The 22,529-nt window shown below is 39.1% G+C and overlaps 1 protein-coding gene across 1 annotated transcript in view; it reads right to left on the bottom strand.

The window, feature by feature from the left end:
- The window catches only part of ARNT2 (aryl hydrocarbon receptor nuclear translocator 2), an 81,617-nt gene that overhangs the window by 17,765 nt on the left and 41,323 nt on the right, over positions 1 to 22,529 (bottom strand). Inside the window, exons 9-14 of the mRNA XM_060755198.2 lie at positions 13,702 to 13,778; positions 9,046 to 9,180; positions 8,588 to 8,662; positions 6,892 to 7,043; positions 3,410 to 3,482; positions 2,483 to 2,606 (exon numbers count right to left, since the gene is read on the bottom strand). Of these exons, the coding sequence (XP_060611181.1) occupies positions 2,483 to 2,606; positions 3,410 to 3,482; positions 6,892 to 7,043; positions 8,588 to 8,662; positions 9,046 to 9,180; positions 13,702 to 13,778 (636 nt within the window). The remainder of the gene's footprint in view (positions 1 to 2,482; positions 2,607 to 3,409; positions 3,483 to 6,891; positions 7,044 to 8,587; positions 8,663 to 9,045; positions 9,181 to 13,701; positions 13,779 to 22,529) is intronic.

The following is a 22,529-nucleotide window of genomic DNA, read 5'->3' on the forward strand; positions in this document are numbered from 1 at the left end:
AACTCATAGTTGGCGTGTTACTGCCCCCTGATGTAATCCAGGTGAGGCTGCAGACCAAACTATGGCAAATCAATCCAGAAAAGACGAAGAATCTATTAGTTGCTTATTTATTTACTTAGCTGGATAATGTTCAACAGAAAGGGTTGCTTGTCACCCAAATAATAAGACGTGGAATCTGTTATTACCCACTCACTCAGCCTAAGAGAAAGGAAATGGCTAGCCTCTTTATAAATAAATAAATAAATAAATCTTTATTTATAGGCTGCCCTTTCTCTCCGAAGGGACTCAGGCAGCTTACATACAAAAGAGGCAAATATTCAATGCCTTAATCAATTCAAAACACATCAGAATAACATAATACAAAATAACATGGAGAAACTTATAACAGAGGAGAAGAATTAACATTAAAATGAATGTTAATTGCCAAGAAAACCCTCTAAGATAGTTGATTTGAAGGCATCTAACAATAACACTGGGAGTCACCATAGTGGTTAGAGCACTGGATTACAACTTTGAAGACTAGAATCCGAATCCTTGCTTAGACATAGAAAGCCAATGAGTGGCATTGGGCATGACATACTCTTTCATTTTCTCACAAAGAAAAAGGAAAATCCTCTCTGAACAAATCTTGTCAAGGAAATCCCATGGAAGGGTCACCTCAGGATTGCAATCAACAAAAAATGACTTGAAAGAAGAGAACAAACAATACAAGGACAACAACATGCCTCCGGGCTGTATTTGAAAATGGTCCAGAAAATTGCCAAGCCCAAAACAAGACAGCAACATGGCAAACTGGGGCTGGAGGACACTAACATTTTATGCTAGAGCTTTGTCCTTAAACACTTGCTTCTGTATTCAGTTAAAAAGGACCATAAGAACTTTCAAAGTCTTAAACGGTTTAGGGCGAGGCTATCTCAAAGGAATTACTCCTCCTTGACATCATTATCTAGGTGTCTCTCTGACACCTGGAAGGCAATATATCAATTACGTAAATAACATAACATAAAATAAAATAAAAATGTTATGAGTTGGATACTAACAAAAGGTATATTTTTAATGACAGTGCAGCTCAAACCCCAGTAAGGAAATATTTTTCCCCAACAGATTCAAATGGCTTATTCATTTTTGCTAAATGACTGTAGGAAAGAAATACCCCAACCCCAAGGATATCTAACTGATGAAATAATGTTCTCCATGTTGGAACAAAGATTACGGTGTACCCAAGAAAGGAGCCTCAGCAACCTCCACATCTCACTGTGTCCTGTTAGTTACTAACAGTTGGATGTTTCTGCCTTTGCTGAGAGCTGCTTGCATGATGAGTAATTTATAATGAATGTAAAAACTTCATCCACTGCTAAGAAGGTTAAGAACAATAAACAGAGAAGACTGTCATGTTAAAAACAAACTTTAAAAATAAGTAGAGAACACAACACTCCTCCTCAACCCTTCCTCAGAAAAAATAGAATGTTATCTGATTCATACTTATTTACATGAAACAAAAGTGGTGTTTGTTGAAAATAATAGAATCATAAGAGTTGGAAGAAACTTCAAAGGCGGTCCATTTTGCCATGAGGGAACACACAATCAAAGCACTCCTGATAGATGGCTATCCAGCCTCTGCTTAAAAACCTCTAGAGGAGACTCCACCAAACTCCGAGGCAGCGCCATATTCCACTGCCAAACAGCTCTTACTGTCAAGAAGTTCTTCCCGAAATTTAGGTGGAATCTCTTTTCCTGCCATTTGTATCCAATGCTCCCTGTCCTATTCAGCAGAAAACAAGTCTGGCTCCACCTTCAACGTGACATCTTTTCAAATATTTAAACATGGCTGTTATGTCCCCTCCTGAACTTCTAAACATGCTTAGATCTCTAAGCTGCTCCTGGCAGGGCTTGGCTTCAAAACTTTTGATCATTTTGGTTGCCCTTCTCTGAACACATTCTAGCTTGTCAATATCCTTCTTGAATTGGTGACCAGGTTTCAAATTCCTGAAAACTACTGAGTGACTTTGGACAAATCATCCTCTCTCAACTTCACAGGAAGGCAAGAAATTTTGCCAAGAAAACCCTGCCAACCAGTTGGTATTTGGGTCACCATAAGTCTAATGTTTTAATGGAAGAAAATTAGAACAAACCCTGACCAGGTCTGCTTTCCACCTGGAAACTGATGTCCTCACTGTGGAAGAACATGCAGATCAAGAATAGGGCTCCACAGTCACCTACGTATCCACCACCAAGACACTACACTTGGAGGGCCATCATACTCAGACAAAGAGGGATCGCCTAAGGACCACAGATCAGAAATTACAACCACAAACCACACTTAAATCAAGATTTCAAATTGATAATAGATTCCTACTCCTTCCCCACGTGAATGATCATTTGGAAGGAGATGTTGGGTACAATATCTTTTCACAATACAATGAATAGTTACGTAACATCAGAATAAACAACAACAAAAATGGAGCACAGAACTGTTACATACAAGTAGTGATGCCAGTGAACATCTCAGCAAATCTCGGGTCTCTCTCTTGGGTGAAGATAGCATCAGGCTTCTCCACTGGCTTCCCACTCTCATGAACATTTGATTGTATACTTGGAACAGGCACCTATTTTTGACATATATATGCAGAGAGAGAGAAACACACAGAGGTCATACTTTATTAGCAAGTTTCTATACAAATAGCTCAAGTCTGTCTTCCAGGTTAACTTTCACAATGAACATGCATCAACCTTTCTAGGTCTGGTGTCTTCCTGAAATGATTATCATCTAGCATTGCAAAAAGGCTGATCTGTAGAGCGAAGTGGCTAACATTCAGAGATCTGTGAGTGCCATTAATGCAGTAAGGTATTTCTCTGTGTCTTCCATAACTATGCATTTTCTAACGAGAAAGCCAATTAATCAAGGGGTTTGACTAACCATTTTACTTCATCCCCTTTCATCTGTCAATCCAACAAAAAGCACCCAGCACTCGTGTTTTGCTTCTGTTGTAGACGGTGTAAAACACACTACTTTTAACATATAGTCTGCACTTGGCTTCTTGTTTTATATATAATAATCACAACAACAACAACTTTATTTATATTCCGCCCCATCTCCCCTGGGGGACTCAGGGTGGATTCCAACAAACGAAAAGGCCTTAGTAATTGTAAATACAAATATAATAACCCAAAATAACCCCACAAAAAGAGCAACTTAACCATAAAAACTATAATTTAAATAAAACATAATCAATTCAAAATTATAACTAACACAGAACTTGAACATAAAATATCCAAATTATTGTATCAAAACAACATGAAGGTTCACAGATGTGTGCACAGATTGTATGGCCCAAGTTGTTAAATGGGCTAATGTAATCTAACAAGATATCTTATGTCCTGTCTAATTAACCAACCAGGTATATCTCACCTGTGATAACTCATATGATGACAGTCCATCTCTCTGGTGTACTTCAAGTTCAGCTTGCTGCTGCTGAAGTTGCCTGGAAATATATATCAAAAAGTAGGATTCCTTTGAGACTATAGGTCTATATTTAAAACCCCACTCTTGTCATCAGGAATTTCTTTCTAATATTCTGGTGGAATCCCTTTTCTTGCAGTCTGAATCCATTGCCCCGTGTCCTAGTCTTTAGAACACCTTATTTTGGATTACATTTCCAAAGTGCCACTAGAGGATTTAAGAAGTTTTGGTGCAAAATGGATACGCATCAGGCTCTGGATAGTTTTAGATATGTTGCTAATTAAAGAAATTTCAGTTCATTCATAAAAAGATGATGTACTTTAGTTTTAGGTATGTACATAGCATGAAGCAAACGCTCTAACTGTTCCTTTATCTATCTATCTATATATAAATGATCTGTGCATAATGACTACCTTAAAAACAAAAGAACGAATGAACGAAATCACACCAAATTTGGCAACAAAATGTCTCACTACACAAGGAGTGACCATCAATCAAAAAATTTGTTTTGTCATTTGGGAGTTGTAGTTGTTGGGATTTATAGTTCACCTATAATCAAAGAGCATTCTGAACTCCACCAACAATGGAATTGAACCAAACTTGGTACACAGAACTCCCATGACCAACAGAAAACTGAAAGGGTTTGGTAGGCATTGACCTTGAATTTTGGAATTGTAGTTCACCTCCATCCAGAGAACACTGTGGACTCAAACAATGATGGATCTGGACCAAACTTGACAGGAATACTCAATATGCCCAAATGTGAACACAGATGGAGTTTGGGGGAAATAGACCTTGACATTTGGGAGTTGTAGTTACTGGTAGAACTTTAGTAGAACCTTATTTGTGTTGTGGAAACCTTGTTCCTGTAAATAGCACAACCATATTATTTTGCTATAAAGAAAAACCTCCTATGGAAGAGATAACATTGCTCTGTGTTTTTTTGTTCTTTTTATCACTTTGGGCTTCTAGTGCTGGGTCATGCTGCTGCAAATACATTACTCTGTTATATGTTTATGAGGAGGGTCTTCTTTTAATAAGCCCACTCGCCCAACAATTGTATACATACACGTATCAAATGTAATTGAAATCACATTTTCAAAATTGAAATGGGTCATCTATCATATCTGTTGAAACAGTTCTTACTTGATTGACTGACTATGCATCACAATCCTAGAATGAATTTATATCAATAAACACAGGGTATTAGTTACCTACAGAACTTAGAGAGATTATTTTGTTTGGACCAGTGTTTCTCAAACTGTGCTTCTCCCGGTATTTTGGACTTCCAGAAATCCCAGCCAGGTTACCAGATGTTAGGAATTGTGGGAGCTGAAGTACAATGACCTGAAGGAGCACAGTATGAGAAACTCTGGTTTGGACTATAGTTTCCCAAATTGCATTGGTGTGTGGCCATGCTGGTGAGAAAATTCTGGAATTTATAATCCAATAAAGCAACTTTTATAAGCTGCCATTACCCTGAGCTTGATTATTGCAGCATGCTCCTTGTGGAGCTGTCTTTGAAATCTGTTCTAGATGATTATCCAACATCAGGGTTCTTCAAAACCAGAGTAAACTTTATCAAATTGTTGAACTGGTCATGTTTTCTTCCGGTAAAAGTCACACAAAGTTAATCATGAAAGGGAGAAGCAAAAGGTTTGTATACTGAACTTTACTTTGGAGCAAAATGTAACACAAAACCCTAAACACTACATGCCTTGCCTCATCAGGAAGTTCAGTTTGGATATCTGTGCCCAAAATAAACTACTTTTTGGAGGGAAATAACTGAACATTTGAACTTAATGGTGAGTTTTTTCCCCCGTATAAAAAACAGATTTGGAAAACGAAGGATTTGCAGCTGGAAGGGAGCATAAAATAAACCAACGGACTATCATAATCAGCAGTGACCCCTACAGTTCCCTGTTTTTAAACCTATTTGAAAGTTTTAGAAAGCTTTTTTTTAAAAAAAAAAAAACAACAACAAACCTGATTCTGTTTAGATATTCTTTACATTTTTAGCAAAGGAAATGTCATCTTTCCCATCAGAAACATCATTCACTAATAATTCTACAATTGTTATTTAAATAGATATGTTTTGTCTGTTTTGTATAACAGCACATCTCATAAGCTAGTAGATATCTTCAAAAATAACAGCATATTATGGGAGTTGAAAGTCCAAAACGCCTGGAGGGCCAAAGTTTGCCCATGCCTGTTCTAGCGCCTTCTGATATCTATAATTGCACAAAAGCACTGGCACCAATTTTCTAATAAAGAAGGAATGCCACATGCTTTTTCACCAATTTCCTAGAAGCGAACAACACAGCTGAGGATTCAGCAGCAGCCAATCTCCATATTTGGATAATGCAACCTGCTGTTGACAAAGTTAGATCCATTGAGAGTGAATATAACACAATCCAAAAAAGGCTATCCTCATTCATTTCTCCCAGAAAGCACTGCAATATTGATGTGCACAGCCCTGAAAGGAAAATGCTGGTAGACCAAAGAGCATAAGCTAATTTAGAGATAAGGCATTTGAAACTCTCTGGATAATACAGAAACAGAAGGTTGTTTAGGAATGTGAGCTCCCCATGCTTCTTTTAGTTTGCCAACATAGAACAGACATTTATTTATTGGCAGATTTATAAGCCTTCTTTGGAATCTAATCAAAATCTGAAGATAGCTTCCAGACTACAACAAAAGCAGTGTTAAGGAAACATAAACATGCACACAGTCAGAAGCATAGAACAATTCATCTAAAGAAAAATGTAATACAGAGGTGAACCAACAAGAAAAGACTAACAACAAACAAAACCACAATAAGTTCATTTATCTAGCTCCACAGCCTCATTACACAGTCCAAGAGTGCCTTGGACTGCGAGAAGATCCAACCAGTCCATCCTCCAGGAAATAAAGCCCGACTGCTCACTAGAGGGAAAGATACTAGAGACAAAGTTGAAGTACTTTGGCCACATCATGAGGAGACAGGAAAGCCTAGAGAAGGGAATGATGCTGGGGAAAGTGGAAGGCAAAAGGAAGAGGGGCCGACCAAGGGCAAGATGGATGGATGGCATCCTTGAAGTGACTGGACTGACCTTGAGGGAGCTGGGGGTGGTAACGGCCGACAGGGAGCTCTGGCGTGGGCTGGTCCATGAGGTCACGAAGAGTCGGAGACGACTGAACGAATGAACAACAACACAGCCTCATTATGCAAATGCAACTTTAAATAATCAGATATAAGTGACCTGGAAGGTTTCCTTAGGACAGCGTTTCTCAACCTGGGGGTCTGGACCCCTGGGAGGGTCGCGAGGGGGTGTCAGAGGGGTCATCAAGGACCATCAGAAAACACAGTATTTAGAACGCAATGTGAAAAAAGGATATAATGACAGTTATATTAGAAGAGGAAGGCACTTGGGAAGTATCAAGCCACTTACTTTACATTCGTGTTGGTGCATATGATGTATTCAATCTCATCTGAATAAGGGTTCTGAAAAGTGAAGCTGCTAGTCCTGATTAACATCCACTCCCGATTCTTAGTACGGAAACGATACATCACAGAGAGGACCTGGCCTTTCAGCTTCACAACCTGTAGAAGCCATTGGAAAAGTCAAGGTGAAAACAGTTGTGGTGATTAATTACATATAACTCAGCTGTACATGTTCCACTAGTAGGGTGTGACCCAACTGGGATAATGTGTAGGACCAACGAACTGGTTGCTGAATTTAATACACCATGAATTATCACTGACTATGGCAAACCCTATCAGATGCAGTAATGTAAGACTGAATTTCCCATAGTGCATAGCTGGGGAAAGCCAGAGAGTGGTGTTCCATGAGATTCAAACTCTGGTTTCTAGAAAATAATGACAAGTACCATATTCATTCGTTCGTTCGTTCGTTCATAACAGATTAGGGAGCTGCGGTGGCGCAATGGGTTAAACCCTTGTGCCAGCTGAATGGCTGACCTGAAGATCAGCGGTTCAAATCTGCAAGATGGGGTGAGATCCGGTCTGTCAGCCCTAGCTTTCCATGTGGGGACATGAGAGAAGCCTCCCACAGGATGGTAACACAACTGGGCATCTCCAGGGCAACGTCTCTCCAGATGGCCAATTCTCTCACACCAGAAGCAACTTCCAGTTTCTCAAGTCGCTTCTGATACGATTTTTTAAAAAAACAAACAGATTGCTTCCAGGGAACTAGAATCTCAAGTCCCACTAGAAGGAGGGAACTTTTACAGTTCCCAGAAATGTGGTAAAGCAAAACCAAGGGAGATCAAGCTCTGACTTCAATCCAATGAGACATATCCTTTCAACAACAACTTTCTACTGCCACACCCCAAAATGGGATCATAAATAAAAGAGAACTGGTGTGTGAATGGCCAACTGAAGAGTTTCCTAATGGATATTAGACAGCCACCCTTGCCAGCATTGATATAAAAACCCGCTTGTTGTTCTTGGCCTCCAACCGTTTTGTCCAAACTTAATTTTTCCCACCATAATGAATGACTTTATCTTCTCCAGGCAGTAAAAACTCTAGAAACAGATACTGGCAACTGGCCAAACATTGCAAAATCCCTCCCTGGATGGGCTTTGCCTGATAAGGCCAGCAGTTCAAAACTGCCTGGTTTTCAGTGGCCCATCACATATTCATTACTCTTGGAATAAGGTATCAATTACCTCAAGTCATTCTTAAAAAGCTACTGTAATAACAAATCACAGATCTTATGACAACAGCGACAGAAAGGGCAACAATGCTTATCACAATGAACAGAGAACTATTGCCTCTCTGCCACGCATTTTGGAGACCAAAAAGCTGAGACTTTCAATAGGCAAATATCCCAAATACTACAAAAGATTTCTAGAATCTTCAGGGGAGGGAGATTTTTAAAAGAAAGAAAAAAGAATGAAATTTATATTGTTGCTTTTCAATCCCAGGAGTCAAATCAGTTGGGAAGCCTGGCAGCACAGTTATACAATTCTCTCTGCTGGAAAAAGGAGGTTTTGTGCTTGCAGTGATCCACATCTTACTTTTTGACTATATAATTCAACCGACATTGTATTAAAATACAGAAGAAGGGACTGGGTGTAGAATATGGAATGCAATGAAATCAAATGAATGTGCAGAGCATTACCTGTTGGAAGCTCTCCCTCAAATGGTTTTGATCTTCTGGGTGGCAAAATTCTAAAATGTCTTTCCCCAAAAGGTCCTAAATCATCCAAAAAAGAGAAGAAAGTAAGAAAACAGATATATATATTTTTAAAAACCTACAATATACCTACAAAAGGACCAGTCTGGGTAAGCTTCGGGATGTGTAGAGCACATTTTGCAATCTGTTGCCATTCAAAAGCTTGGGACTAAACCCACATGACTATCAACCATTAGCCATGTTGGCTGGGGCTGATGGAAATTGTGGTGTGGGACTTATGGAGAACACTAGGTTAGGGGACATTTGTGCACAATCTAAAAATGTGGGCATAGTTCCTGGACCCTCCAGACACTTTCTCATATTTCACCATTACCCCTCCATAAAGAAAGAAATAGGAAGCAAACTCCCAAATGTCCCACCGTCTGTCTGTCAAAACAACAAACCTGTGGTTGGTAGCCAATAACACTGATACATCTTGGATCAACAAAGGTGATGATTCCATCTGAGTTATGTCTGGACAAGAATTCTGTGGGGGCCGACATGCCATTCATGTCCATGCAAACCGGAGAACTTGTCACCTGGAAGGAAGAATAGGAGATGCCCAGTTCCAAGAAATGGAGGGAAACTTCAACACATCAAAGTAGTGTTTCTCACTTTCAAAAACAAGGATGGGAAAATGTAAACTTCCAGATGATTTTGGCTTTATGTGAAACACTTAAGAGCCTAACCCTATGTGAGGAATCCATACATTCTAGGAGTACAAACTGGTATAAATTAAAGGTGAAGCAAAGAAAAGTCACACATTTCCCTATGAAGACTTCAAGAACCTCTACAGATGGAAAGGTGGGGAGATATCTGCCGTCAACTCTGCCCGTGGGACTCCTGATGGGCATATAATTCACCCCCAATCACTTTTCATCCATCTATCCTCTCACCATTTTCTCTCTCTTCTGTATTCTCTTGCTTTTTAAATTCATGGGAAATCAGGCATCATAGAACAACAAACCAGCAGAGTTTTGTGATACATTTCCTCCGGTCCTAAAACAACTTCTGATACTTCCTGTCTTATTCTTTCTGGGAAAGAGTCACTCATACTATAAAACAATTTCAACAACCTAAAATAATTGCAATGCTAAAGTGTAAGTCTAATGTCAATGTCAATCAGGCAATCTGCTGAGCAATTTCTTTTGGAGTGGAGCAGAATCTAACTTGTAATGAACTTTTGTTCAGGGGTAGCGAAACTCTACAAACTCACAACTCCCCATTTTTATAAAATAGATGTGCACAACCTTCAGGCAATTGCCCCCCCCCCCCAAAAAAAACCCAGTAAATTTTACTGATTAGCCCTTAGGCCATATTGCAATACCAAACAATGTAAGACTTGATTACACTCTAATTAGTAAGTTAAATAAAACACTTACAATACAGAAAATAAATATGATAAAACTGAATATACACATCATATTTCCTTATCACCCCTGCAACTTACTCCGACCAGCCCCACACATGTGGTTCTCAAACATAGTGTTTTACTTAAATACAGAGCTGTTTTATATGTTATTTTTGGGTCTTGGCCACACATAAAATATGTTGTTCTGATGTGAAATTCCCAATAAATTATCCATTTGATAGATGAACCAAGGTACAAATCTCTCACCTTCTTATACAATTTACAATATGTGTGCTATATCCTATATGGTCCAAAAACCTTACCCAAATACTCCTTAAAGAGCGGAACATGCCTACTTCCGCAATAATTCTTTATTTACTATATTTCTTTCCCGCTCTATCTCGCCCCGAAGGGGACTCAGAGTGACTTAGCAGTATGGCAATATTCAATGACACATAAACAAAGCAAATATCCAATACAATACAACATGACACAATTACACTGGCAATAAAATAGATAAAACGTTTAAATACAGTAGAAACCGCTATCTTAGCCAGGGCTTATTTTTGTGGTAGTAGGGCTTATATTATGGGTATCATGCTAGGTCTCATTTTCAGAGGAAAAAGGATAGTAATAATACAGGGTTTCCACTGGCGAATAGATTTCGGACCCTGGTGTACTGCCCTAATGGTGCAATTCAAGACTTTTCAGTGCATAGAGAACAAAAAGGATGGGGCCCGACTCATTATCTTCATATTTAGCCATACACTGGCCAAGCTGGCAAACGGAAGGTACCTCATGTCATTTCTGGTCATTATTTGGACAAATATGGGGTACTTTTCAGATGGAACAGGTGGGAGCAGTTTGGAATGGCATGTGTGTAAAGTAGGCTCTTGTCCCAGTTGCCCACTCCTGTGCTATATGTAAGAGACAGGATGAGTGCCTAGATTCCCTTTTTAGGCATGCCGGGAGAATATTACAAAGTTGCAAGAATATATATCAGCAGGGTTTAAATGTTCTGCCCAATCCATATTTTGGGCAGAATATTTAAACTCTGCTGATAGTACATATATTCTAAAACTTTAAGACAGAAATGAGAAAAGTTAGGTTACTGAAATATGATTCCCAAAATCTCAAGCCAAGATGCCCAGAGAAAATTGCTGCTGTAAAAAAGTAACTTTTCTAAGCCTCTTTAAGAGCAATGTACCATGTCTGTTGGTCGCAATGAGATGGATCCTAGCAAATGGAGAGAGTAATGAGAGCAATAAAGACTTTATGAGAAAATCTGTGAATTATTTTCAAGGTCACGAGGAAGTTCGCTTTTTGGTGACCTCTCCTCCACACCCCACGGTGCCAGATGAGTTTCTCAGGCACAAACAGCACGTATGATGTTTCTTTTCGTTAACATTGTCCTCTGAACAGCAAGAGTGTCCGGATGCCAATCTGAGGAGTAAGGAGGTCACTGGCTTCCAGCTGGATGATTTACTTCCCAAGGGGAAACGAGTTCATAATTTATGCTCTCTCCACCCCATGGCAACTTCTTTATGATTAAATCTACCCATCTCCCATGTATGCGAGGACTTCCGCTGTCACTCACAGCATTCCTTACATAAGAGAGATGTCATTGCTCTGTAGGCAACAAGATGGATTTCTCAATAACAGTTTATTTTGGCAGCTGTGATCATCTGCAAAAGAATCGTCTTGCTCCACACATGTCTACTTCTTTGCCTTTCAACTTAATTGGGATTCTCATTGCAATAAATAGAAGTTCCAAGGAGGGTAGACATTGGAAGGAAGGCCTGAAAAAGGCAACCTGCTCTATTTCTGTAGATTGCCCTCTTTACCCAGTGATGTGGGATCTGATGTGATAGTAGTTCACCCGGTTGTTAACCCCAGTGACGCAATGAGTTAAACTCTTGTGCCAACAGGACTGAAGACCGACAGGTCGATGGTTCGAATCCGGGGAGAGCACAGATGAGCTCCCTTTGTCAGCTCTAGCTCCCCATGTAGGAACATGAGAGAAGCTTCCCAAAAGGATGGTAAAACACCAAAAACATCTGGGCAGCATCCTTGCAGATGGCCAATTCTCTCACACCAGAAGCAGAAGCAACACCGGGATTGTGGCGCAGCTGGCTGAGTGTCAGCTGCATTAAGATCACTCTGACCAAAAAGGTCATGACTTTGAAGCCAGTCCGGGTTGGAGTGGGTTTCCAACCAATTGTGTGTAGCCTGTTGTCGACCTTTGCAACCCGAAAGACAGTTGCATCTGTCAAGTAGGAAAATAAGGTACCACCTTAAAGTGTGGGGAGGCTAAATTAACTGATTTATGAGGCCATAAAGAAGAAATCCAGCGGGGAAGCATGCAGGGAATGCGGAAGTGCTTCATCAGTGTCGCAGATGGACGATGAAAGTGACAGCTCCCCTGGCGGCCAGAAAAAGTTAAATAGCCTCTGTGTATGTCTGTATATGTTTGTATGTCAAAATTGGCATTGAATGTTTGCCATATATGTGTACACTGTGATCCGCCTTGAGTCCCCTGCGGGGTGAGAAGGGCGGAATATAAAAGCTGTAAATAAATAAAATAAATAACTAAACTTGCAGTTTCTAAAGTCGCTCCTGACATAGAAAAAAAATAGTTGTTAACCAACAATTCCCAACGCTGCTACTTCTCCAGAGTGGGAAGACCTTGATTCAGTTAAAGAGCATCTATGGCTTCAATTCTTGACTCTTCCAGGTACAGCTGTGATGTGAAAACCTGGAAACTAATGCACAGTATTCCTTTTTCTTCACTGCCTTTTCCCTGAAAGTTAGGCTTGAGTTAGAATAAAGAGTAGTGCAATGTTTGTGTTGGACTAGGACTCTGGAAGTCCAAATTTCAAATCCCTATCTGCCAGGAAAACCCACTGCGTGATCCTGGGCAAGTCACACTCACTCTTGGCATCAAAGGAAGGCTATGGAAAACTTTCTCTAAACAAATCTTCCTGTAAAAAACTTGTGATGGGTTTACTTTCGTCAGAAACAACCTGAAGGTTCATAACAACAACAACATCCAATAAACAGACATCCCCAGACCCGAACAGATATAACTGGTTGAAGCTCCCAACATTTTATAATCACTGGTAAATATATGACTATGCAATGTGTATCCCCCTCCCCAAAGGGTTTAACACCACAATATTAGCCAGTCTGTACTGGGTTTGCACTGGATGTTTGACTGGTGATTTTATACCCTGGTTTTCAGCCTCAGAACCTCTTACAAATTATTAATTTGACAGTTCCCTGCCTTCATGTTGACAATTTTAATACAACATCACACACTAGGAAAAGGGGAGGATGACATGAAGTTCAGCAGTATTGGTTCCTCTCTCCCTCTGAGACCTGGGCAATGGCAGCTGGGGCAGAAGGAGGTCCTTTAATCAGTTGCTGATACCTATTTCTCTAATTAAAGGAAATGTTATGTATATACTCAGTTTTACCATATCTTATCATATTTATTTACTGTATTGTTATAAGTGTCTTATTTTAACTTTCTACATAGAGTGCAATCAAGTCTTATCAAGCCTTGTTGTTTGGTTTGGTATTGTGATATGGCCTAAGGGCTAATCAATAAAATTACTACTACTTCTAATTAATGCTGAGATTTTAAGTGAAAATCAACAATTCACACAATAATTTACTGAAGGTATTTAGAAGTATAAAATGTCTTTACCTGCAGCCTTCCTATTGCCACCAGACAATACTTGCTGCCTTGCCCCACCTCAGCATCTTCTTCTGGCAGAGCCATTCCTAAAGACAACCCAACAATTAAAATTATATATACATATATACACACAGATACAGCTGATATGTATCCTTTGTATTCCATCCATCCCCACTGTATGCCTTGTTTTTGTTTTGTGTATTTTGATATGTATTTTATATACATATCTCTTCCAACTCTTCTCCTTTTGCTCGTGGATTTGATTCTATGATTCAATGATTCAATGATTCTATAAATGATCTCATGTCTCTCTGTATTCACGTATGTACCAACAATTCAGTCAAAAACACCTTTGAGCAGTTCAACTCTGAATATGAAGCTTTGGTCAGGAAGCTGAAGGCACCCGAGGCACAAGTGGTATTCTTGACAATTTTGGCAGTGAAGGATACAGGACTAAACTGGGACAAGAAGATACTGGAAGTGAGTGAAATGTAAGCCATGTAGATGCTAAAGAAGGGCTGCACCTCAGGAAGACTCGAAATAACACTACTCAAACTGTATTAATTCTACAGTGTAGATGCACACGTAGAAAAAGAACATTGAAGTCAAACTGCAGGAAAAGAGATTCTACCTTAACCTTGGTAAAAACTTCCTGATGGTGGGAACTATTAAATAGTAGAATGTGCTGCCTTGGAGCATAGTGGAATCTTAATAATAATAAAAATAAACATTTATTTATACCCCGCTAACATCTCCCGAAGGACTCGGTGCGGTTGGCCAAGGCCCAACACATCAAAAAAACAACAGCATAAGAAATACAACAATAAATAAACTCATAAAAGAGGCAATAAGCATTAAAACAATAACAATTAACATTAGACAATAACACCATGACACATTTAAAACTAACGCCGGGCCAATGTAATAATTAAAAAATTTAAAATGCTGGGCATGACAGGTGAAATGGATAGGTTTTAGGAGATAGGTATGGTGTGCAGACAATCTTAAATCTCTAGTAAAGTGAATCTTCTTCTCTGGGTTTTTTTTTTTAAAGAGAGGCAGGATGGCCACCTGTCAGAAATGCTTTGTTTGTGCGTGAGGTCCTCACCTGTGAGGATGCTTGCCATAGATGCAGACGAAACGTCAGGAGAAATGCCTCTAGAACATGGCCATATAGCCCGAAAAAACCCACAAGAACTGAGTGATTCCAGCCATGAAAGCCTTTGACAATACAATCCTGATATCTTTTAAAGGAATGGAATACAAACATCAATAATACAGCACGAAGACCTGCTTCTCCTTTTGCCTGTGGATCCCTCCACATACTTTCCAGTACTAATAGTAGGCATGTGAGGGTCCATTTGCCAAGTTTTGAGGGATGTCTTGGTTCTTTTATGTCCAAGGGAGGACTTTGTTTAAAACCAGAAGTGACTTCTGAGTCACTTCCTACTTTTCAAAGACTCTCCTGAGGGGAGTGGGTGGATATGGAAAGTCAAAAACGCAGCAAATTTGCCATCTCCCCCAAGAATGAGGTACTTTGAACAAAATATATCTTTTTTGAAAGTCGATGGCATATAGGAAACACTCCTCCGTGGTCTGCAGAGTGTTATACACAATGTGGAGTTCTTGGGTTGCTGCCCACCCAAGTCTTAGGAGTATCCCCACAGTGGTCTTGCTTCACTGCTTTCAACTGTAAAAATAAGTACTCTAAAGTTTCTATTTATACACAAAATATACACAAAATCAAATCAGCAACATATTTTGTCATACTGAAAGGAAATAGCAGACTAAAAAATATGTGGGTGTTTCATTATGCTTCATGTGTTTCAACATTCTACTGGGATTTAATGTCATAAACATGAAAACAATACACAGGCATGTCAGGATACTATTTTTGGTGCCTTGAGGTTACACAAACATCAGTTGTTTGGTACATTTGCTTACTGCTCTTCTAAGTCTTTAAGTAATCCAATTTCCTAAAGTTTTGGGACATAAATTTTCTATAAATACTTGAGTGATGTTAAGGTTTTTAAAAGCCCATTTCCCCAGAGCATCTTGGATTTATGTCACATCTCCATGATGCAACATTGAAAAACATATTTTGGCAGACTAGTCAATTTAAATAAAAAGTAAACTAAATTTCCCCAGAAATTTAAGTCAAAGGATGTTAACCCTATTTAGACAAAGGATGTTAACCCTATATATAGTGTTTTTAAAGTTGTTTTTGTAATTGTGATATATGATATTTTAATGAGTGTATATGTTTTTTATGGCTGGAAACCGGGCTGAGTCCCTCAATGAGGTTGAGAAGCTCGGTATAGAAAACTGTGAAATAAATAAATAATAAATAGACAAGAGGTGTGTTGCACATGTGTGTAGTCAGGAAACAAATCCTATACTAATTATTTTAGACTGAGTTCCATTTGTTGTTGTAGTTTAGTATCTTATACTTACACAAAGAAAACTATTTTCATTGTATTGTTTTTTTGTGGGGGATGCTTTTTTTTTTCCTTTGTGTAATTTGTTTCTCTGTATATGTTTCTGGAAGGAGAACCTTTTCACCTGTATGGGTCAGTTTGCTGGTGACTATAGTTTTAAACTAGGGTTTCTTAACCTTTTTGGTTCCATGGAGCCCTTTGCCAATCAGGTGAAAACCATGGACCCATTATCAGAATGTAGAGGCAGGTTGTTCAACACTGACATGTCTTTTAATTACATTTCAGTTTGCACACAGCAGAACTGTGATCACACGTGATCTAGCGTCGGGTTGTAAACAATTACTGTAATTTCAATGTATGGATGAGAGTAAGCACATTTTTGAAACTATAATGTGATATGAAATAAATACTACTGTGAATTATTTTATGCATTCATAAGTGAAGGAAATGCAACATTTCAGTTGGAGGCCAGAGAAAATAAAGATGATAAGTTCATTTGCTTCTATTCAAGCTTACAGTCCCCTGAAATTCTTCCCTTCCCTCTTTGAAAACTACAAAACCTTAAGGATGAGGCATTTTCACTTGCCTCATCCTCTGACAAGCAAAAACAAAACAAAACATATATATATGAGTAGAAGAAAAAATGAGTGTTCTACAGTTGCTGAGCAGTAAACAAAAAAGCCCTGTGTTCAAATTTAATCAGTTTTTATAGATTTTAACTGTAAATTTTAGTATCATTAATATTTTATATAAATTTATGATGTTTGTATATTTGCAGATTTTAAATTGTACTGAAATGCTTTTAATTTAAGCCACTTTAAGTCTCCTTTATGAAGAGAAAATGCAAATTATAAATAAACATAAACATTATAATAATACCTCTTCCACAGAGATTTAGAAGAGCCCATTATCTCTCAGCCTCACAGCCAGAGTGAAAAGTGGAGATAGCTTCTGGAACATTAATTATTGTGTTAATGTTCCAGAAACATAGAATCATCAAATTGGATGAGACCACAGGAGTCAATTACTCCAACCCAATTATACCATGTAGACCCATAGAAGAAAGCCTGGACAACTTAGTTACTCATGGGGACTTTTTTTTTTTTACTTCCAGGACTCATAGTTTGCTGGGCTAAATCCACCCTTCCCCCCATAACCACTATTATATTATTTTGATTTTTCAAGAGTTCTGGAGGGAAGAGGTTTTATGTTGAGCTTGCAAGCCACCCGCCCCCAAACCCAACAAACATACAAAGCCTACCACACAGAATGGTCTCTGATAATAGGGGAAATCCTTCTTGCATTTTTTTCCCACTGCAGAGGAGCATGGGGGTTCTTGGGGCGCTGTGTGTAGCCTAAGGACTGTACTTTTCCACTCTCAATTCAAAGGGATATGTTCCAGAAATATGTGCATGGGATTGTAGGCTGTAACTGGAAACATTTTTTGGAGTGCTGGAAGGGGGTCAGAACATTTGTCAAAACCCCATTGTACTAGTTTTTGTTGGAAAATATGTAGGGTAGTGTTTGCAGACAAGCATTAAAAATGACAATTTTCCTCCAAAGCCATTTCCAACCATTCTCCAGATAATTAGATAGGAATGCAATCTAAACATATATCCTATCATTAAGATATTGGTTTGGACTACAATTTCCATCAAACAACGTTTCGTATGATCATGCCAGGAGCAACTTGAGAAACTTCAAGTTGCTTCTGATGTGAGAGAATTGGCTGTCTGCAGAGATGTTGCCCAGGGGATGCCCGGATGTTTTACCATCCTGTGGGAGGCTTCTCTTATGTCCCCACATGGGAAGCTGGAGCTGACAGATGGGAGCTCACCTCATCTCGCGGATTCGAACCACCCATCTTCAGATCAGCAGTTCAGCTGGCACAATGGGTTTACCCACCACAGCTCCAATCCATGTTGAAAACATATAAATCTTATGGACTTGTTCTTGAGAGTTTAAGGAGGTTAATTTTGTGTTGACAACCCAAATGCCATTCTAACTAAGGAGTTCAAAGAACTGTGATCTGGAAAAGTTAAGTTTCCTAACCTAGGTTACCTACAATCTGTATTTAAGCAGTTACAACAACTGGAATCAGGGTGGTTGTGACAAAACAAAAGGCATGAAATCGAAAAGAACACTGAGAAAGAAATATGGATTTTATTGTTAGTTTTATCTCTCTAAGACATGCACTGGGGTAGTTCCCAGAACACTTATCCCGCCTTTGATTTAACTGTTATAAAAATTCTTGAACGCACACACACACAACAGTGTCTCTCTCAACCAAATACTTTCCACCAATTGTTATGTGATGAACCAAACTGATTAGGGGAAAAATCATATGGACTGGATAAAAATGAACTTCCTTCATAGAAATAGGAGATCTCCTAATTGAAACAGAGAAGTCTGAGGGGTGGGGGAGACACACAAATATTTCTTTAAATTGAATTTAGAATGAAAATGCCAAGGAGTGGAAAGACAGTATTTTATGTGTCTACTTCCTTGGTTGGGTTAATGCAGGCAATGATTTATATGCTGTAAGATGCACAATAGAGGCTGCAAACAAACAAGCACGTGATCAAAAGTTTGAGCACAGAACTTGTTTCAAACAGGGTGTCCCTTACTCTTATTGCAACAACACTGACATAATAAACCTTAATGTGCCTTATCTGTAAGTGAGCCTTTTGTCTCAGTCCCACCAGACCACAGCTTTTCCAAACATTCCATGTTCATGACACACTTTTTCAGGCATGCATCATTTCACGACATAGTAATGTAGTTTTAATAGCAAACCAGAGTTTAATCCAGGTATGGGCAAACTTTGGCCCTCCAGGTGTTTTGGACTTCAACTCCCACAATCCCTAACAGCCTACCGGCTGTTAGGAATTGTAGGAGTTGAAGTCCAAAACACCTGAAGGGCCAAAGTTTGCCCATACCTGGATTAAACTAACTCCATATAAAAGATACAGACTCCTACATTAATGTACAGGGACACAACATATCTCATGAAATCCTTTTATATTTTTTAAAATATATGATTTATTGCTCATTTCACCTAGACTTAGAGATTTCTCATTATGTTTGTGTGACACACCGACACACTGCAGCTGACCCAATAACGTGCAAACCACAGTTTGAAAAGCTCTGCAGTAGACCAACTTAATCACAACAGAAACAATGTTTGATACAAAATGTACAAGTGTGACATCTCCCTTGTAATTTTTAAGTATCTTTTCCCTACTGAAGAAGCCAGTGGAGCTGAACTTGAAACAGTTTATCCTCTTTTCTAATATTATATATTGCTTGGGGCTGCACTGACAACGGGTTAAACTGCTGAAATGTTGAATCGGTGTGAACTCCCACTGTTAGTCCTAGCATACAAATGTGAGTAGATCAATAGGTACCACTGCAGCGGCAAGGTAATAACGGCGCCCAGGCAGCCATGCCAGCAAACACGACCAGGAGGTGTCTACAAACAACAGACTCCTAGGCTTGGAAATGGAACAAGAGCACCTCCCCATGAGCACCACGTCCAGAAAGCCGGAGATGAAAGGGGAAGCCTTTACCTCTGTTCTGTGCATTTGTATGTCATTGTTATTCCACTGTATTAAAAGGCATTGAATGTTTGCCTATCTGTGTATGCTCTGAGTCCCCTCGGAGAGATAGAGTGGAATATAAATAAAGTATTATTATTATTTGATTTGTTTTCAAGCAATATTTAATTAAGTAGTAATATTTAATACTGATATTGTACCATGCTAATAATATAATATATTGTGTGTGTGTGTATAGATAGATAGATAGATAGACAGACAGATAGTTAGATAGATAGATATAAAGCCACTCTGAGTCCCCTTCAGGGTGAGAAGATCAGCATATAAATGTCACAAATAAACAAATAAATACAATTATTTATTGAGGTCTTATTATTTATTTACCGTATTTATATTCCGCCCTTCTCACCCAGCAGGGGACTCAGGGCGGATTACAATGTACATATACATGGCAAACATTCAATGCCATAGACACACAACATATATAGACAGACACAGAGGCAATTTAACATTCCAACTTTTCATGATGGTATTCTGACCACCAGGGGAGCTGTCGCTTCACTGTCTATTTGTGACACATGAAGTACTTCCTCATTCTTTGCAGTCTTGCTGGAGATTTTTATGGCAACATAACTTAGTTAAATTAGCCTCCCTGCATAGGTGGTACCTAAATTTCCTACTTGACAGATGCAACTGTCTCTCGGGCTGCAAAGGTCGACAGCAAGCTACACAAATTGGTCGGACACTCACTCCGACCCGGGCTGGCCTTGAACTCATGACCTTTTGGTCAGTAGTGATCTTAATGCAACTGACTCCCAGCCAGCTGTGCCACAGTTAAGTATGAATGTGCCACAGTGAGGCAACATGTTCACAACATGACCTCCAAATGCTCAAGACAAACTTGAAACATTTGTGAGCCTCCTTTAACAAAAAATATGGAGGCTAAAGTAATCATGAGGCAGGCCTGGAAAGAGTTGTCACTTTAACACTCCGCTCATGGAGTCAGGCTTCAAGGCTGCCAACCTTTTCTCCAAAAGGATAGACTAGAAGGAAAGAATCCTTCTTCATAATGACCTCCAGACAAAAAGAGGTGAAGGGCTGTGAAATGAGGTCATCTGTTTGCTCACGAGAACAAGACTCCTTGTGACTCTGAGCTCAGGATGAAGGCAAGACATTCGGTGGAAAAGCTAAAACACCAAACCAAACCAAAACCTATCCTGCAAAGTACAATTTTGCCTTTCTTTTTTTGTTTCCCCAAATTCTTATGAAAACTGCTGGGGAATTGCTGAACTTTGTAGCTGGATGAACCTAAGACAAAGAGGTCTGGTTTCATTTAGTTTGGACACATCTGTTTGGTACTACATAAATAAATAGCATAGGACTTTAAGGAATGTTTGGCAGGCAGGAAAGAAAAAGAGCATCAGGGAAGAGAGGGGTAAAATTATGAGAGGATAGAATATTGCTGGGTGGATCTGGACACCAATGAATGCCAATCATGAAAGGGCACTAGTTGAAACCTGGTCTAAAGGGTTAGTTCCACGATGGAGGAGTTTCTCAGCACAGTAATTTTGGGTGGGCTTCCCTTTCCATCAGTGGTTCTTCCTCCATGGGTCCCAGAACTGGAAAAGGGGAGGTAGGGCAGGCATGTTTGGTGAGGACATGGCAGAAAGGCTTCTCAGCAGATGATCCCAAGTTATTTAATTCCATCCTTTCTAAGGCAAAGTTGGCTCTTTCTGTGCTCTCTTTTTGCTGGAAAGCAAAGACTTCATTGTCCTCTCTAAGCCTTTCACTGTTAACTGGCTTGCTGAAGATCTGTTCATAATAATAATAATAATAATAATAATTATTATTATTATTATTATTATTTATATCCTGCCGCCATCTCCCCAAGGGGACTTGGGGTGGCTTACATGAGGCCACACCCACCAATACAATATATACAATATAAGACAAAAACACAACAGAAAATCAAAAAATAAAATAACCTAAAATACAAAACCAATGTATATAAACGACACAACAATATAAAATCAAAACATTACGACATTAAAAATGATCACCATGGGCAGGGCCAAATTCAAGGATTAAATTTTTAAAACACTGGGAGATAGGGCAATGTAAAATATCAGGGAGGGGCTCCGGGGGATGAGGTAGGAATTAATTGCATGAGGATGTCCTGTATTTTTCTCATCACTATTATTATATTTCAGTCCAGCCTAAACACCCTAAAAGGCACAAATCCTGTCTGATCTTGGAAGCTAAGCAGGGTAAACCCTATTAGTAACTGGATGGGAGACCACCAACAAAGACCAAGTACTACAAGCTATATTTCAGAGGAAGAAACTAGCAAATCCACCTCTGAGTATTCCTTACCTAAGAAAACACTGTAAAATTCCTAGAATTGCCGTTGACAGGTGACTTAAGTCATAGACATATACAGACATTATGTTTGAACTTTCTTTTTCAGTCTTAAATTTATGTTTTAAATATGATTGTTTGTTTAAGTTTTTAAACTTTTGCATTACCCATGGTTTTAAATGTATTTTGTTTAAAATTGCCCTATGAGTGCCTTGGATCAGATATTAGGAGAAAGATGGGGAAAAAATAAACAAACAAAAACATCAACCAACAGTTGGCTCTGTCCCGGCATTAAAGTGCTGATGAAAAATGTAGTGGAGCAGCAAGTGTGTGCACGCAAAGCAGGAACAGACTGAGAGAAGTAAGGAATATCAGGACTGAGCAAGGAAAATAAATGGGTTAGTAGGATGCATTTACAATCACAGAGTTGGAAAAGACCTTGTGAGCCATCCAGTCCAACCCCATTCTGCCAAGAAGCAGGAAA

This window comes from Anolis sagrei, chromosome 9 (assembly GCF_037176765.1).
Source record: "Anolis sagrei isolate rAnoSag1 chromosome 9, rAnoSag1.mat, whole genome shotgun sequence".
NCBI classification, from domain to species: Eukaryota; Metazoa; Chordata; class Lepidosauria; order Squamata; family Dactyloidae; genus Anolis; species Anolis sagrei.